General features: G+C 40.5%; 1 protein-coding gene across 3 annotated transcripts in view; it reads left to right on the top strand.

Annotated features, from left to right (window-relative positions):
* The window catches only part of PLEC (plectin), a 108,598-nt gene that overhangs the window by 3,206 nt on the left and 86,437 nt on the right, over positions 1–18,955 (top strand). The window contains exon 1 of one of the 3 annotated variants that reach the window (XM_074262405.1): positions 1,516–1,714. The exons of the other annotated variants lie outside the window; for them this stretch is intronic. Within the exon in view, the coding sequence (XP_074118506.1) occupies positions 1,633–1,714 (82 nt within the window). The 5' untranslated portion in view covers positions 1,516–1,632. Of the gene's footprint in view, positions 1–1,515; positions 1,715–18,955 lie in introns of those variants that run through there. 3 annotated transcript variants of the gene reach the window in all.

Below are 18,955 nucleotides of genomic sequence, written 5' to 3'. Positions count from 1 at the left end.
GACACTTAACACTTCCTAGCTGTGTGACCCTGGGTAAGTCACTTAACCCCAATTACCTCAGCAAAAACAAAACAAAACAAAAAGAAACAAACCAAAAAAAAAAAACAAAAAACCAACAACTTAGTTCAGACACCCCCTTCTATCTTTTCTGTTCTCTCCAGCTGTATATTCCCTCCATCTTAAATTCATTATATGTGTGCATGAATATGTATTCAGCACACACACACACACACACACACACACACACACACAATCTGGAAGGTCATGTTATCATAGATTTAGGGATCCTTGAAGTCATTCCATCACAGTTTTTAATAATAGGACAGCCCCAGAAACACTAAAAACTGTGATGGAATGACTTCAAGGCACTCACTAATTGTGTGACCCTGTTTGCCTCAATTGCACATCTGTAAAATGAGCTGGAGAAGGAAACAGCAAACTACTCTAGTATCTTTGTCAAAAAACCCCAAATTGGAATCACAAAAAATAAGATACATGTTGAATCCCCCTTGATAGAATATAAGTTTCTTCAGGGCTGAGCTTTTTCTGCCTTTGACCTCAGTCTCCCAGCCCAATTAATCAATCAAAAAAGTATGGATTGGTACATGACTGATGACAGGCTTTGTGAGGTAAATAGAAAGACAAAAGGATGATAATACCCATTCTCAAAGACCTTACCATCTAATGGGACAGATTGTATAGCAGCATAGTACTTTAAATTTTCCAAAGCACTTTACACATATTATCTTATTTCATCCTCACAATAACCCTAGGAGATAGATTGCTATTATATATACATTTTACAAATGAAGAAATTGAGTCAAACAGAAGTTCAGTGATTTGCCTATGTTCACAAAGTTACTAAGTGTCTAAGGCTAGATTTGAACTCAGGTCTTTCTTGACTTGGTCCAGTGCTCTACCCATTGCATCAACTTTCCCTGAGAAATGGGAAATGCTCGATCCTAAGAAGAGGTGAGGCAAAGGTACAGTCTTAATTTTGGCTCAGGCCGGCCTATTTCCCCAGAGACTGCAGAACATATATACAGAGGCTCAGATCCTGGCTATATAAGTGGTGGGGGGTTTCACATGGTTAGTGAAGATAAAGGAGGGGAGGTCAGGGGGGAGGAGTCAGCAGGGGAAGGACTGCCAGGAAGTCTGGAAGTCCCCAAACTTCTCTCCCCGCCTTCCCCCCCCCCCCCTCCAGGGAGAAGAGAAGAAATCAGTCCTTCACCCTTTCCTTTCTGGAACTCGGAAGTCCTGACCCAACTCAGTCATTCCTGGGCAATGGGATTAAGGAATTGGGAACAGGGTGGGCAGCAGTCTCTGTATAGGGGCTCGGTCGCTGTTGGGGGCCTGGGTCAGCTAGTCTGGTGTCCGATGTCTGCTCCGCCCCCAGGTTCTCCTCCCACTCCTAACTCGTGGGGCATCCTGGGTGCCGGGGGCGGAGCTCGGGGGCGGAATCCCCCCCCCCCCCCATGGGTGACACTGAGTCCCCTCCCTCGCTGCCTCCGGCGGCTCCTTTAAGAGACCAAACGGGCTGAACTAAGGGATAGAGCCGGGCTGGGTTGGGGCCGAGCTGTGCAGGACAACAAGATCGTCCTCCTCCTCTACCTCACTTAGTCCCATCTCGCCATGGCGGACTACGGGTTGCCCCCTCAGCCAGAGGAGCAGGATTTCATCCAGGCCTATGAAGAGGTGCGGGAGAGGTACAAAGGTAGGGCTGGACACTCGGACCCTTCCGGACACGCCCCTCCAAACAGTCTCACTAGCCTAACACACTGACCCTCCTGAACCAACCTGACATCCTGACCCTTCCCGACACTGACCACTCTGACACTCTGACCTTTCTGGACAGAATGAGCACCCTGGCATGCCGAACCTTTAGGACAAACTGATCCCGCTGATCAACTGGACTCCTTGTTACTCTGACCCTTCTGAACAGACTGACTACCCTGGCACACTGACTCTCGTGGAGCACACCAAGAGACCTTCGGTCACACGCAGAGCGGACTGAGAAGCAGGAATTAGTTCAGTGCACTAACCTTCCGGGCAGCTTGGCTCCTTGGGCCATACTGATCAGGCAGGCCACTCAGGGAATACTGACCATACGGGAAGGGTCACCCTCACGGACATAAGGACCAGCCCGGACACATTGATCCTAATACTGGACAGTGACCAGTGAGGACGCTCAGAATAGACCGACCCTCTAGACGGTTAGCCTTCTCCCCAGGCACAGGGACTGTCCTAGACTTGCTCACTGCTTGGCGACACTGCTTAGCCTCCTTTGCCCCTAGAAGTTCTCCAGCCCCAGCCAAGAAACCCCGAGCTCGGGGCATGGCGGCCTTGCATGCAAGGGGAGGGAAAGCAGAGACTAGAGAGGGCTTGGCTCCGCGCAGCAGGTCATTCCCATAATAGGACATGGGAGCGCCGCAGAAGGAGGGGTGGGGAGGGGGTGCAGTCTGAACGTGAAGGGACTGGGAGGATGAATCGGGGTCCAGATTCGGCGGCCAGGATCTTCTGCGGGCCCAACCAGGGACCCCGGGCTCGGGGTTCAGTGCTTGTCCTGCCTCTCCAGTCACTGACACGTGGGACACAAGCTGGGGGGCGGGGTTACGGCCAGACCAAGCCGGGAGCTGGGGGAGGGGATGGCGGGGGCGGCACCTCTTGCTGGAAACTGGGGGAGTTCCGGGACCCTTAGTCCCTCTGAGGCTCGAGGCTAGGGGAACATTGGTGGGAGGAGGGGGGTGGAGATCTTTGACTGTCCAGTTGCCTGTCTTCTTGGGGCCAGCACCCTGGCGGCGGTCCATTCTCCTCCTTCCTTCCCTCCCTCCAACTTTCCCACCCTCCGGGTGTGTGCGCGTAACTCACATAGTTACTGTCTCTGCTCACCTCCCAAACTAGCTCCTGTCCTTCCCGCCCCCGGCCTGGCCTTGCTCGGAACCTCTGGCCCCCTTCCCCCACTTCTGATGACTACCCCCGGCCTCCCCCGCACCTGCTTCCTCTTGCTATTCTCCCTTCTTCTCTGGGGGCTTAATACACATTTATTGAATTTCATTGGCCCTTCTCCTTTTCTCTCACACTCTCTCAAACGTTGCCACTCGATCTCCAAAAAAACTGGTCTCCCCCACTAACTTAACCCGCTGGAGGTCGTTCGATATTTGTCCCCTCTTCACTTCTCCAAACTCTTCATATTTTATCCCAGCTATCCTTCCCTGAGGCAAGGATCCTTGTTTTAATTCCGTTTAGGGCCAAAAACATTTGCTAAACTCTTACTGTGTACAAGATGCCTTGTCCAATACTGGGGATGCCATGACAAAAAGGAAAAGAACCTTCATTCCATTAGAATGAGTAGACTTAGCTGGGTACAGGGGCTGGCCTTAGAATCAGAAAAACCTGCTTTGAATTTTACCTTTACTTAGCTACCTGAAGGGCAAATCACTTAATTTCTCAGTGCCCCAGAAAACTCTCTAAGACCATAAATGATAAGATCTCAAGTTTAAAATTAATACAGAGTCATAAATCTCAGAGTTTGAAAAGCTCTAGATGTAGTACAGTAGATAGAGCACTGTGCTTGCAATCAGAAAGAGTCATTGTCATGGATCCAAATCAGACATTTACTGGCTGTAAGTCATTTAACTACTTTCTTCATCTATAAAATGAGGTATGGAAGGAAAGGGCAAATCATTCCAATATTTTTTATTTTTTTATTTATTTTTTTCCACTCCAATATTTTTGCCAAGAAAACCCCAAACAGGGTCTTGAAGAGTGGGCAGGACTAAACAAAACAGATGACCTGGTCTGAATAGTTCTAGACCTCTTCAAGTATTCATTCTCCCTTTTAAAGTAAAAGTTTCACAGATCCACCTTCATATGATCATAGTATTATTAGCATTTGTTGCCTAAAACAATATATGAGGAAAAGCTACTATGAATTTAAGTGTTATTAAATGAATTTATATTATTCATTGCCACAATAACATATATGAGAAAGGGAGTAACTCATATTCAGGACATTAGAAGCTGCAAGGTAGTGCAGTGGAGAGAGTCCTAGGCCTGGAGTCAGGAAGACTTGAATTCATTCAGCTTCAGATATCGATTAGTTGTGTGACCCTGGGTAAGTCTTTTAATTATTGTTTGCCTTAGTTTCCTCAACTGTAAAATGGGGACAATAACAGCTCCTCCATCACAGGGTTGTTGTGAGAATGAAATGAAATAATAAATGTAACTTGCTTAGTCTGATACTATATCAATTCTAGCTATTATGTTATATATTTAGTCTATAAAACATATGTTTATCATCCTAATGTCTTAAGGAGATATGTCCCTTCAGTTGCTCCATTACAAAGGCCCACAGGACAGAAATCAGTTGATTAAGTTAAAACTCCTCAATTTTTACAACTGAGGAAATCAAGATTCAGAAAGGTTAGGGACCCATACAGCTAGTGGAAAAGGCAGCACTTAAAATCCAGATCTCCTTCCTTGCTCAGTGTTCTACTGAAAGTGCTGTCTCAAAGGTCACAAGTGACCTTTTATTAATTGCCCAATGAAGTGACCTTATCTCACTCTTCATCCTCCTTGACCTTTCAATGTTGACCACCCCCTCCCTAGTTAAGCTTTGTTCTCATTCCCTTTTGAAATACCACACTCTTCTGGATTTGGTTTATGTTTTCTGTCTTCTTTCTCCTGCTCCCCCCAAGTGAAAGCATTCCCCCAAGATTTGGTGCTTTGCCCTCAACTCTTTTATAATACTCCCTTGGAGATCTCATTCTTTTCCATAGTTTTGACTATCTACCACCTCTCCAGATGACCCTAAATGCACCTCTCCAGCCTCCATGGCTCTTCTGAGCTCTGGAAATAAAATTTCAACTTCCTGTTGAGTTGAGCATTTCCATTGGTTTCTCAAATTCAACATGTCCCAAACTGAGTCAATAACTCTCCTCCTATATCTACTCCTCTGACTTTACTGCCATTGTCTGTAGCACTGTCCATTCATCCAGTCTTTCTTATTCCAAATTGTGAAGCTATTTAAGAATTTTTTCCCTCTCCCTCACTACTCCTATAAATCAATGACTAAATTTTGCCAATTCCACCTTTGTAGTATCTCCCAAGTTCATCCTCTTCTTATTACCACTGATTATAGTCTAGTTTACTTGACATCTTATTTGAATGATTCCTATAGGCTCCTAATGGACTTTTTTGCCTGCACTTTCTGTATTGTCAAATCTATCCTTCGTATTGCCACCAGACTACCTAACCTTAGCATCAAGGGACTTAGAACTAGCAAAAATTTTGGAGATTTAGTTTTCATAGAAGAGGAAACAGATGTCCAAGGATGTTAAATGTCTTGCTGAGGATTGTGCTTTTGACTTCAAATCCCATGCTATTTCCACTAAACCATTCTGCAACCTAAATCTGATTCAGTCACTGGATTTCAAACTCTTCTTCAGTGACTCCCTAATGTTTAAGCTTTTCTGCCGGGTATTCAAAATCCAACCTGACCTGGTGCCAGTTTCCTTGACCAGGGTTATCTCAAGCTAATCTGCTCACTATTAATTATTTAGCTAAACTTAACAACTCTTTGTTCTCCTCCTCTGGTCCTCCCCCCACCCCCAAGAGCTTTGCTGCTTCTGCCTTTATTTGTACGATTCCTTGAGCCTGGAATGTCCTCCCTCCTCCTCCTTGCCTGGGGATTCCAACTTAGCCTTTAAAGGCCAACTGAAATGCACCTTCTCCTTGAAGTCTTCCCTAAACCTCCCAGTTTGTAATTACCTTCTGTCCATGAACTTCCCATAGTCCTTTGCTTGTATCTTTCTAATGCCCTTTATCAGACAGTATTGTGTCTCATACTACTGAGTTCTAGCAGGGCATGAACCCTGGCTTACTGAAATTTTGTAATCTTCTCAGTGCTCAGCAGGATGCTCTGTACACAGGAAGTGTTTAATAAATATTTGTTGAACTGAATTGACTAGAATTCACAGTCTAGTGAAGGGGTCCCAAGATGTATACTAATGTATTACACTAATGTATATAATGTACACTAATAAATGCAGTAAATCAGAGGCACAGTGTGGTGTAGTTACAGAGCTTGAAGCTCCAGCGAGTATTTGCCATGGGCAAATCACAGTCTATCTCAGGGCCCCCAGAAAGCTAAGACTTTAGGCTGCAGAACAGGTGAAGACCAGTGTTGGTGGAGTTCTGAACTCTGAAAAAATCACAGATCTGGATCGCCACTTCCTTCCCCAAGGTGCAGTGTAGAGAAGGACACAAGAAGGGGCTTAATGTTTGAGGAGGTTCATTACTCGTACTGGATCTGCCCTAAACCAAGCCTGCCAGCACTAAGATTCTTGTACTCAGCTCTGAGTCTCCATGGTTTTCTGGCTTTGAGGATGATGGTGTTACTGACAACAGAAGGGAGGCAGGGTCCCTGAGTGACCCCCGAGTCCTTGCCTGTGGACAGAAGCATCTCTTGCTCAGCCACCTTATTATTTCCAGCAGCCTGGGCAGTGCCTGCTTGGGCTGGAGGAAAAGGGAGGGAGGAGCCTCATTCATAGCCTTGAGTGTTCTAGGGATTCTCTCCCCCTAATGCTACCCTAACTCCAAAGTCCGTATTTGGTATCTATCTCTTGGCTCTCCTTGGATGTACTGACCATTCCCAGTTGGCCTTCAACCACCTTCCTCTCAGATAATGAAGTGTGAATGGCATGTATAGTTCTGCAAAATCCTTTACAATTATTATCTCATTTTGATCCTCACAGAAACCCCAGGTTGAGAGAGCTATTATGAGCTCCATTTTATAGATGAAGAAACTGAGGCAGGATGACTTGAGTAAGATCACATAGTGAGGAATCATCTGGGAATGGGTTTGAACTCAGGAGTCCCAGAGTCCAGACCCAGTGCGCTATCCACTGTGCTACCAAGAGTAAGTAGAACTGGGAAGAACTTGAAAGAGTCCTCAACTAAACAACAAATCCTTGGAAATTTCCCTTGATATGTTCAATCAATCAATGAAGCACTTATTAAACACTTACTGTTTGCCAAACACTTATTTAGGAGTAAGGGTATACAAAATAAAAGTGAGCTAGTTTCTGTATTCTAGCAGTTTAAGTATTCTGGTGGTGAGGAGATAGTATATGATAGTATATATGAGCATATACAAAATATATGCAGAATAAATTAAAGATAATTTGGTGGGGAAGGTACTCGTAGTAGAGTGGGTGTGAGGAGGGAGGAATATTGGGAAAGACTTCAGGCAGAAGAACTTTGAGCAGGGCTTTAAAGGATTTGGGGGGGGGGCGGTAAAGAGAGAGTGTATTGCAGACATCAGGGACAGCTGATGCAAAGGCCAGAGAGACAAGCTGAGCTCAGGACTGAGAAGGGGAAGGAACAAAAGATCAGGTTCCTGCTCTGCCTTGCCCTCCAGAGTTCATTGAGAAGTTAGGAAATCTCTATTCACTCATTATCAAAGAAGTTACTTGGAGCCAAGAGGGACTTTAGGGATCATCTGGATCAACCCCTTTATTTTCCACATTGGAAAACTGAGGTCTAGAGGCAGGCAGAATGGCACAGAGTGCCAGTCAGGAAGACCTGAGTTCAAATGCAGCCTCAGGCCTCACTTACTATGTGACCCTGGGACAAGCATTTAATCTCTGCCTCAGTTTCCTTAACTATAAAATGGGAATAATAATACCTCTCACCCAGGGTTCCTGATAATATTGGTTTAGCATAATTCCTGGCATGTAATTTAATAAATGTTTCTTGCTGTTTCCTTGAGTCAAGGTTAAAGAAGTAGGAAGTAACAGAAAACAGATTTGTACCCCAGGACAGGGTTTTTTCCACTCTATTTCATAGCCTGTTCATTTCGGGTCCCCACAATATTCGAGGCACTGTGTTTGACACTAGGGATATAAATATAAAATGTACCTTAAACTGTCCTCAAGGAGGTTACAATCTAACAGGGAGATAAGACATGGATACAAATAACTATAAGTTTGAAGCTATTAAATGTATCAAATGAAATAGGATTTGGAAAGGGTTTAGCACAGTGCCTGCCACATCATTTTTAATAATGCTTATTCCCTTCTCCATTTTCACCCCCTTTCCTCTTGGCTCAAATACTAGTGCTGAATTTGGCGTCAAGAAGACCTCATTCCTTAACCTCTGACTGACTCAGTTTCCTCATCTGTAAAATGGAAGCAATAATAACACCTACTTCTCAGCATTGTTGTGAAAATCAGATCAGACATTTGTAAGGTGCTCTGCAAATATTAAAGTGCTACTACATAAATGGTAGCTATTATTATTAGACTTTTTCTGCTTGACTTTGATATTATAAGGAGAATACTATATTTGGAGCCAAGAATGGGTTTCAAATCTGGATTGTACTTGATTTCTATTGCTGTAACCAGAGCAAGCCCTTTCTTGCTGGGGAAGATTGAGGGAAAGAAAACATCAGGGAATAAATAATACCTGAGCTGATCTCACTTTCTTTATGGGAAAGGAAGATTTTTTTTCTTAGGCAGAAATAAGGAAGAAGTGCATTTCAGGTCCAGGTGAATGCCCTGGGGTAAGAATCAGGTAGTACTGGTCAGAGATCACAGGGAGAGATTGGAGTTGGAAGGCACCTTAATGGTCATCTAATATACTCTTCCTTCTCATTTTCCAAATGAAGAAATTGAGTCCCAAGGTCAAATAACTTGCTTGGGGTCACATAGTTAATAAGTGTCTAAAACCCAATTTGAATTCAGCTTTTCCTGACTCTAGGCCTGGCACTCTATCCACTGGGCTACCTAGCGGTCCCTTCCCTTATGCAATGAATAGTAGTAATAGTAGCCAGTATTAATAGCACAAATATGAAAGTTTGCCAAACACTTTACATGTTAACTTATTTAATTCTTATAGCAACCTTGGGAGATAGATACTATTGTTGTTCTGGCATTTTAGTCACGTCCAACTCTTTGTGACCTCATTTGGGGTTTTCTTGGAAAAGATTCTAGAGTGCTTTGCTATTTCTCCAGCTCATTTTACAGATGAGGAAACTGAGACAGAGTTAAGTGATTTGCCCAAGTTCACACAACTAGTTAGTGTTTGAGGTTGGCTTTGAATTCAGGCTTAGACCCAGAGCTCTATCCAACTAGCTGCCTTTAGGTGCTATTATCAATTTTACAAATGAAGAAACTAAAGCTGAGAGATGTTAAGTGGCTCTGGTTGGATAGAGCTTGGTGAGACAGAGTTTGTAAGTATTTGAGACAGGGTTTTAATTCAGGTCTTACTGATTTCAAACACAATACTCTTGCCACTATAGAAATATCAGGTAAGGTGGCTAGAAGGATAGTTTTGAAGCAGATTGTGGAGGGATCTAAATGCAGGGTTAAGAAGCTTGTATTTTATCTACCATAGGCAACGGAGAACGACTGACAGTATTTGAGTAGATCAGTGCCTTATAACCTGCACACAAGGCAGAATGAAAGGAGGAAAGATTTAGAGTGAGTAAGAAGAGTGGTTCAAGGTCAAGAAAGAAATGTTTGAAGTAAGCAGATTGTAGTAGAAATTGAAAGAGAGGGAACAAATGACATTATGGAGATGAAATCTATAGAACTTGGGTGGTGGGTCAAGAAGATGAGGGTGAAGAAAGAAGAGTCAAGGGGACTTCAAGGCTCTGAATCTGAACGACTGAAGATGAAAAGAAAAAACAAAGTTGGCAGAAGATTCAGGTTTAGGAAGAAAATTGAAGAGTTTATAGGACATTCAAGGAAAGATTAAACAAGCTCTTGTAGATAAAGGACAGGAACTTAGGTGAAGAATTTGGAGCTGGAGAAATAGATTTTGATTCAATTCTATGAATATTTAGTAAGCACCTACTGCATACTGAGCACTAGTTAAGGTAGTGGGAGAGATGCTAAGTTTTAGATACACAAATACAGATAACAACCACCCAAGGAATTACAGAACAAGAAGTAGATTTCAGAATTGCAAAACTAAATATATACAAAATCCTTGAGGAGTCATCAGTTATTACTATCTAGGGCCATCTGGAAAGACTCCTTGAAGAAAGAAGTAATTGAATTGGATTTTAAAGAATAGGTAGAAACTTGCTATATTTAGAGGGGAGGAAGGATACTTTTTGATCTTGGGGTAGGGCCTCTGTACTATTTAACTTTGTGTCCTTAGCACATAGATTAGTGCCCTTCATATACAGATTTTTTTTTCTTTAACAAATATTGCTGGAATTTGAATTTAATTGAATTCCAGCCAGGAAATTTCTAAAGGTGTGGAGATGAGAGAGGGCCAGGCATTTGTGTGAACAACTGAGATTTGTTCATAGGTTGAAGGGCTATGTCAAATCTTTTGTATCATGGGCTTTTTTAAGCAATCAGTCTGGTGAAGTCTGGGGACCCCTTCTCAGAATCACATTTTTAAATGCATAAAATATATAGGATTACAAAAAAAAGTCAATTACATCAAAATATATCCATCACCTTTTTTTTTTTTTTTTTTTTTTTTTTTTTTTTAAGAAATAAGTCTACAGATCTCTGGTTATGTACCATTGGATTAAGGGAAATATTATGGGATAGAGTAAGAAAGGATATTGCCTCTGAGATCAGAAAGGGGGATAGAAATAGTCATTCACCTGATGACTTCACAGATATAAAGAATTCTCAAGTAAAGAGATTCCCTTTACAAATGTGAGGCTGCCCATTTCTGTAGTTTATAGTCTTAGAGAATTGCCAAGAGTAGTAGTTTTTTTGGGGGGAGGGGAAGGGAAGGTGTTGTACTTAATGGCATTTTATTTATTCAAATTACATGTAAAGATAATTTTCAATATTCATTTTTATAAGATTTTAAATTCCAAGTTTTTTTTTTCTCTTGCTCCCTTTCCTCCCATCTTCCCAAGACAGCAAGCAATCTGATAAAATCTATACATGTCCAATCATGTTGAACATATTTTCATATTAGTCATGTTGGGAAAGAAGAATCAGAGATTATAAATGTGTAATCCATATCATATTGCTTGCTGTCTTGGGAAGGTGGGAGGGAGAAGAGGAAGGGAGAAAAATTTGGAACTCAAAATCTTACAAAAATGAATGTTGAAAATTATCTTTACATTTAACTAGAAAAATAAAATACTATTGAGGAAGAAAAAAGGAAAAATCAGAACAAAAGGGAAATACCATGAGAAAGAAAAAAAAGTAAAAATTGTATGCTTCAATCTGCATTCAGACTCAATAGTTCTTTCTCTGGATATGGAGAGCATTTTCCATCATAAGTTTTGAAATTGTCATTGTATTGCTAAAAAGAGATAACTTTATCATAGTTGATCATCACACACAATGTTGCTGTTACTGTGTGCAATGTTCTTCTGGTTCTGCTCACTTCGTTCAGCATTAGTTCATATAATTCTTGCTAGGTCTTTCTGAAATCTTCTTATCATTTCTTATAGCACAATAGTATTCCATTACATTTATATACCATAATTTATTCAGCCATTCCTTAATTGAAGGGCATCCCTTTAATTTCCAATCTTTTTGCCTCCATAAAGAGAGCTGCTACAAATATTTTTTGTACATGTGGGTCTTTTTCTCTTTTTTTATGCTCTCTCTGGGGCTCAGTGATATTGCTGGATCAAAGGATATGCACAGTTTAAAAAAAAAACCCTTTGAGCATAGTTCCAAATAATAGTATTAAATCACATAGAAATAGGGGCTATCAAAGATCTCTGGGAGCCACCTTATTGATATGATTTTAAAATATAATACCATATGTGTTTAATTATAATTTTATTAAATATTTATCAGTCACTTTTAAATCTGGTTTGGGCAGTCATTGTTATTGGTCATAGGTAGCTTTGGGTGCTTGATACTGATGCTGTTCTAGTGGCAGTGCAGAGAGTTGTAGGAATCCCTTCTTTGGGATTTTATGAACAGATCTTGGTGGGTAGTTTGAGTTGATTATCAGACCAGGATCTCTCAATTGAATGAAAATCACTTTGAAGGTTTTTTTCAGAATTTAGAGTTTCCTGAATGGGGATCCGGCTACCCAAAATATTAATGGGGGGTGATTTACACAAGATTTCCAATTGAATGATTCTGCTTATCTTAGGAAAAAAGGTTTTTCTGAAAAATATGCCTTCTCCTAGATTCTCTGGAGTCTGGGAGACCCCGAATTTCCCTTCTTTTATAGATCAAAGAGGACACAATTTCAGAGTAATTATTTTATAGATTAAAGGGGACATCATCATTCCCCCCCCCCACCTCAAGCAATCACCACCCAAGTTCATTTGGGGTAAAGGGATGATGGTCTCATTTTGCCATAAGCCTTAGTTTTTTATTTTTATTTATTTTTATTTTTTTATTTTTTCAATTCCATAGCTTCTCGTCATGTCTATACATCTCTAGAGATGGAGAGATGACAAAATACTCCCTGAATAAGTGGGCCTTATGTCAGAGAATGCAGGTATTCCCAATTAGACTTCCCTGAGAGAATTCTGTTAGAGTTAGGAAAAGGGAAGCTGATCAAAGAAACAATGACCCAAATTTTTCCCAGAAATTTTGGGTGTTTTAGCTATAGAACAGACAACAAGAAAATGCTTTACCTTGTCCAGATTTTGGGGGATTTCTCAAAAATTTCTTCAAATTTCTTCATTTCTTTCATTGCAGATTTGCCTGCTAAGAGAGAGTTTCTTAGTGAAAAATAAAAACTTCCTTTTTGCCATTCAAACTTGTCTGGTTCATGAATTCTTTTCACATTGGACCTGCATCTCTGACCAAAGAAGGGGATTCCCACAATTCTCTGCACTGCCACTAGAACAGCATCAATACCTTTTTTTTTTTTTCCCCTGAGTTAAGTGAATTGACCTGGGTTAAGTGACTTGCCCAGGGTCACACAGCTAGGAAGTATTAAGTGTCTGAGATCAAATTTGAACTCGGGTCCTCCTGAATTCAAGGTTGGTGCTCTATCCACTGTGCAACCTAGCTGCCCCCTAGCATCAATACCTTTAATCTAGTGTATTGAGAGATTAAATGACTTGCCCAGACCTAAATTTCCTGGGATATTCCTGGTTCTGCATTCATTTTACTGGCACCATCTACTTTACTATGTTTTTACCTCTATTATCTTAATTATGACCATAGACAAATCACTTAACTTCTCAGTTTCCTAATTTGTAAGATAAAGTTTCTTCCAGCTCTAGATCCTATGATCCTTTAAAAGGTAGAAGAGTGCAAGATTATAGAAGGCCTTGAATACTGGATAATGACATTATACCTGGGACTGACTATGTAATGAAAGGTGAAGATTCATATTCTGTAACTTCTGAAACATTCAATTAATGGAGAATTAGGGAAGAGACTTGTGCTTCAGGTTAGGGAAAAAACACTGTCTTTGTGGTTTCAAAAATGTGCCTACTAGTCTAGGCACCCATTCTTGCAAGAATGTAAATAAAATCTTTCCTGAAAAAAAAAAAACAACAAAAAAACATTTGTACCTTTAGAAGGAGATTTTTGAGTGTAGGAGAGATGTGATCAAGTCCTATATAAAGTAAATTAATCTGATGGGGGTTAAAAAAGAATAGATTTGAGGGAAGAAGACCTACAAGGAAGCTATTGCCATGGAACTATGGAGTTGTCCTACAGTGATGACAGCAGAAATAGAGAGAAAGACACAGATGAAAGAAATGCCATAGAAGTGGAGTAAGCTAGACATAGTAATGGATGAATTAAGTTTGAGAAATGAGAGAGAAGACTAAAAATGAAACCTAAGGTAACAAACATGAGATGGCTGAATGGAACTGCCATTAGTTCCATTAAAGTTAAAAGAAAATATTAGTTTTGGGGAAAGATAATTAATTTGGTTTGGAACATGTGGAGTTTGGGGTGATAGTGGGTGGGATGTCCAGGTAGAAATGCCTCATGGGGAGTTGGAAATGTGGGTCTGAAGCTCCAAAAAAGAGTTATTTGTCAAGGGAAAGATCAGGGAATCATCTGGATAGGGGTGATTGCTGGAGCTGTAGAAATGCCATAAAATGTTTGAAGTAGAGAGAAAAGAGGAGCAGGAAGAGTGGTTTGCCATTTCTTTCTTCCGCCTATTTTACATATGAAAAAGCTGGGTCTAGCAGGGTTAAATGACTTGCTCAAGGTCACCTAACTAGTAAGTATCTGAGGCTAGATTTGGACTCAGATCGTCTTGATTCCAGGACCAGCACTTTAACTATTGTTAACACCTCACTGTTCAGTTTTTTGGGGAGCTTGTATATTAAAGGATTAGGAAAAGGGAAGCTGATCAAAGAAACAATTAGTGACATAAAGGAGGAGTAGCAGCAAAATGGGGCATTTCTGAAGTGCCTGGAAAAGGGAGAACACAGAAGGAAGGGGAGAGCCCTAGAAAAAGGTCAAAGAGGATGAGAATTGGAAAAAAGCCATTGGAAAAGTTCAATAACAATAGGAGACTGTGTATGCCAAGGGTTTAATATCCTGGTTCATATCAAGCTTTTTTGCATCCAAGTTCATTCTTTCTATCTGACTTTGAGGGCCTGAGGGCAGGGCCCTTGGATATGCCCTTGTTTTCCCCAAAAGACTTGGAAAAAAAGAGCACAATACATCCAAAACTCTCAGTTATGAGATGTCAAAGGTCATCTGATAGCACTAAACTCAGGACATTATCATGACATGCAGCCTTTGCCTGTAAGTACTCAGTGATAAAGTTCAGTTCTATTCAAGACTCTGTGTGATATGTGGATCACTGTCCTTGGATCCTTGTTATTCACTCATGGCCAACTCTCTGGCACTCCATTTGAGATTTTTTTTGGTCAAACATAGTGGAGTGTTTTGCCATTTCCTTCTTCAGCTATTTTACAGATAAGGAAACTGAGGCAAACAGGGTTAAGTGACTTGACCAGCTAGAAAGTTTCTAAGGCCAGATTTGAACTCAGGAAGATGAGTTCCTAACTCCAGACCTGACACTCTATCCCCTGCAGCACCACCTAGCTGTCCCTTATCCTGAACTGCATCTGAAAAATGAACCATATACTGTCCTCATGGAGATTCTGATCAAATAGGAAGAGAAAACATGGACATAAATAACTTTAGTACAAGTTAAAATATGGTAGATTTGTGCTTAACTTTGGAAAAAGGGCAGAGTAATGAGAAAAAGGAACTGTCCTGTAGAAGCAGCCCATATTCTTCCCTGCCTCCATTTTCTTTCTTTTTTTTTTTTGAGGCTGGGGTTAAGTGACTTGCCCAGGGTCACCCAGCTAGGAAGTGTTAAGTGTCTGAAACCAGATTTGAACACGGGTCCTCCTGAAATCAGGGCTGGTGCTCTATCCACTGCGCCACCTAGCTGGGCCCATTTTCTTTCTTTTTTAAAGCTTTTTATTTTCAAAATATGTGCATGGTTTTCAACTTTCACCCTTGCAAACCTTGTGTTCCAATTTGTTTCTTCCTGCTTTTGCCCCCAACCCCTCCTCTAGACATCAACTAATCCAATATATGTTAAACATATGCAATTCTTCTACATTTATTTCCACAATTATGCTGCACAAGAAAAATCAGATCAGAAAGGAAAAAAATGAGAAAGAAAACAGCAACAAAAAGAGTGAAAATACTATATTGTGATCCACATTCTGTCCCCATAGTCCTCTCTCTGGGTGCAGATGGCTCTTTTCATCACAAGACCATTGAACTGGCTTAAATCACCTCATTGTTGAAAAGAGTCACGTACATCATAATTGATCATCATATGAACTTCTTGTTGCCATGTACAATCATCTCCTGGTTCTGCTCATTTCACTTAGCATCAGTTCATGGAAGTCTCTCCAGGCCTCTTTGAAATTATCCTCCTGATCATTTCTTATAGAAAAATAATATTCCATAACATTCATATACCATAATTTATTCAGCCATTTTCCAACTGATGGGCATCTATTCAGTTTCCAGTTCCTTGATATTACAAAAAGGGCTGCCACAAACATTTTTGCACATGTGGATCCCTTTCCTTTTTTTTATGGCATCCTTGGGATACAGGTCCAGTAGAGACATTGAGCAACCCATATTATTTTTTAAAGTTTTATTGTTACCTTTTTTTTTTTTATACATCAATTGTTCCAGATCTTCTTTTTGCCTTTCAGCATTGTCTCTCCCTTGTACATTCCAGTTTTGGAGAGCTTTACCTATTGGGAAGTTTCATTTTATGCTGAACTGAAATTTGCCTCATATAACTTACATATGCCCATTACTCAGTAATGATAACAATGATAAACAAAAGCTCTCCAAAAGACCAACTTAAGGATAGGGGAACCAGAGAAATGAGGGAAAGCTAGTCAGGGTGATGTACTTGGTGGCTTTGTACATCATCATCATCACTTTCTTCTTCATCATCATTGATATTTTCATCATCATCATTTTTCGTACTTAACATTATTACAGTAATTACAGATAATCCTTCATCCCAATACTTTTCATCTGTTAGTGGCTAGAGAACTGTATTTGGCATCAGAAAGTTCAAATCCTACCTCAGATATTTATTACTTTTTTGATCTAAGCAAGTCACTTAATTTCCTTCAGCCTAATTTTTTTCATTTATAAAATGGGTATGATAACTCTACTACTTCAGTGTTATGAAGGTAAAACAAAATAGCATTTGTAAAGCATTTTGCAGATTGTAGTGTGCTATGTAAATGCTAGTTCTTATGAATAAGACACTCATTACAAAAAGCAGTCATTTTGTCTAGATGCATAATAGTCCACAAGTCATTAAACATAAAAGAATTATAGTAGGAGAGGAACTTGTCCCAGGACTAGTTCTCTCTGAACTCTGCTGAAAAGATAAGAAAAATGATATTGAATATAACAGTGGCAACAATAATATCTTATATGTATTTAGTACTTTTTGTACATTATCTCAATTCTGCCCTCCAGAGCCAAGCGGCCAAGTGTAATCCATCTTCTACTGGACAGCTCTTGAGGAAGCTGTTGTGTCCTCAGCAGATGTATCCATTTCCTTCAACATCTCTAAACATCCTCTCTGTCTTCATATATCTTGTCTTAGTCTCTAGGCTTCTCAACATCCTGGCTGCCATCCTGTGGGTGTGTCTCAGTTTGTCAGAGTCCTGGTTTTGGTTTTTCCTCTCTCTCTTTGTATCTCTAGTACTTAGTAGGTACTTAATATATGGTAGGTGCTCAACAAATGCTTATTGACTGACGAATACAAAACTACAAATGTGGTATGGGTCCACCTAGAAAATGGAACTATTGATCTTCCTTCTGGAATATATAAAACAACCTAAGTTTGTATGAGCATGTTTGTCGGCCATATTTTGCTTTTGTCTTATTGGGCTTGCTTATGCAGTTTATTTCTTTAAATCTAATGGAAGGACTTGTTTCCTGAATTGCCATGGTCAAAGGCTTACTCAAATATTGGCCAACTTCTTGAGGATGAGGGTCTCCCTTCTTTGTCAGGCTAATCCTTATTCATCACCAGTCCCATTCTCTAGTGTGGTAAAATCAGCTCAAGCTTGTGCTTTGCTGGTCTTGCCTTCAATAATCCATGGGTCATATCCATGAGGCATCAAGGTAAGACCTTTGTGGAGGACATGGGCTGAAAGAGCACAAGATGAGAAAATGTAGATGGATTATGATTTACCCTTTTGGAAGGAGTATCCCTTATCAACTGGGTAATGAATATACGGAAGCATCAAAGTGAAGGATTTTATATAGCTTCCTCTTTGTTTCTGTGTTATATCCAGCCTGAAGTTCTATCCTACTGGGATCTTTCGTTTTATCTACAAATAAGTATGCCATTCTATGACAAGGCAGCTGGTGGTACAGTGAATAGAGTATTAACCTGACTACAAGTCTGGAGATAGACTCAAGTTCAAACATGACCACTAATTACCTGTGTTACTCTGAGCAGGTCACCTAACTTTTGTCTGCCTTAGTTTCTTCAACTGTAAATATAGCCTCAGTTTACTTATTAGCTGTATTACTCTGGGCAAGCCACTTTACCTCTGTCTGTCTTAGTTTCAACTGTAAAATACAGATAATAATAGCACTTATCTCACAGGGTTGTGATGATTAAAGGATATAATATGTGTAAAGTGCTTAGCACAGCATCTGGCCCAGAGTATGTGCTTAATAAATGCTTATTCTCTTCATTTTCCTTCTTTTCTCTTCACATTTATTTGTTCATCCAATTCAGGGATGAAAATATTGAACAGGTCATAGCCATAGACAGAGAAGTCCTCCAGTAGAAATATTCTTTGCTTTTTTTTTTTTTTTTTTTTAAATAAGAGATCTCCCCACGTTGTCCAGGTTGGAAATATAGGAGCTACTAATAGACCCTGCTCCATTTCTGACCAGGACCAGTGCACTCTTCCTTAGGTGATCTGATGGTGTCTGACTCTGAAAGGCTCACCAATATTAAGGCTGAACCTTGTATGGACAAATAGTCCACTTCCCATCACAAGTCCTGAGCCCAAAAGATACACCAGTCTCAGCTTCCCCAGTAGCTGGGATTACACCATGCCCAGGGTATTAGAAACATCTTTCCAGGATGACATCAATCATTTAATCACAGGGCTGTGGGTTCAGTCATTCAACCAATTCCAAATTTAGCTAACTGTACTACCATCCAGCCTAAATCCTTTCATCTTGTTTCCGAGGATGTCAAGAGACTTTGTCCAAAGTGTTGCAGAAATCCAGTTATAACCCTGCCTATAGCAATCTCCCCTGATCTAACTAGTCTAATAATAACTCAGTTAAAAAAGGAAATCAGGTTACTCCAACAAGACTTATCTATGATAAATCTATGCTCTCTCTTAGTAATCCCTGCTTCCCTTTCTAAATGTAAAGAGCTATGCCTTCAAGAATACATTCTCCATATTACAATATGGTGTAATAATATCATAAGCTTTCTAAAGTTCCTGGATATATGAAACTTTCAGGGAAAAACTCTACCCAAATAGATG

The sequence above is a fragment of the Sminthopsis crassicaudata genome, chromosome 1 (assembly GCF_048593235.1).
Source record: "Sminthopsis crassicaudata isolate SCR6 chromosome 1, ASM4859323v1, whole genome shotgun sequence".
Taxonomy (NCBI): domain Eukaryota; kingdom Metazoa; phylum Chordata; class Mammalia; order Dasyuromorphia; family Dasyuridae; genus Sminthopsis; species Sminthopsis crassicaudata.
This window is presented reverse-complemented; position numbering and strand designations above follow the sequence as displayed.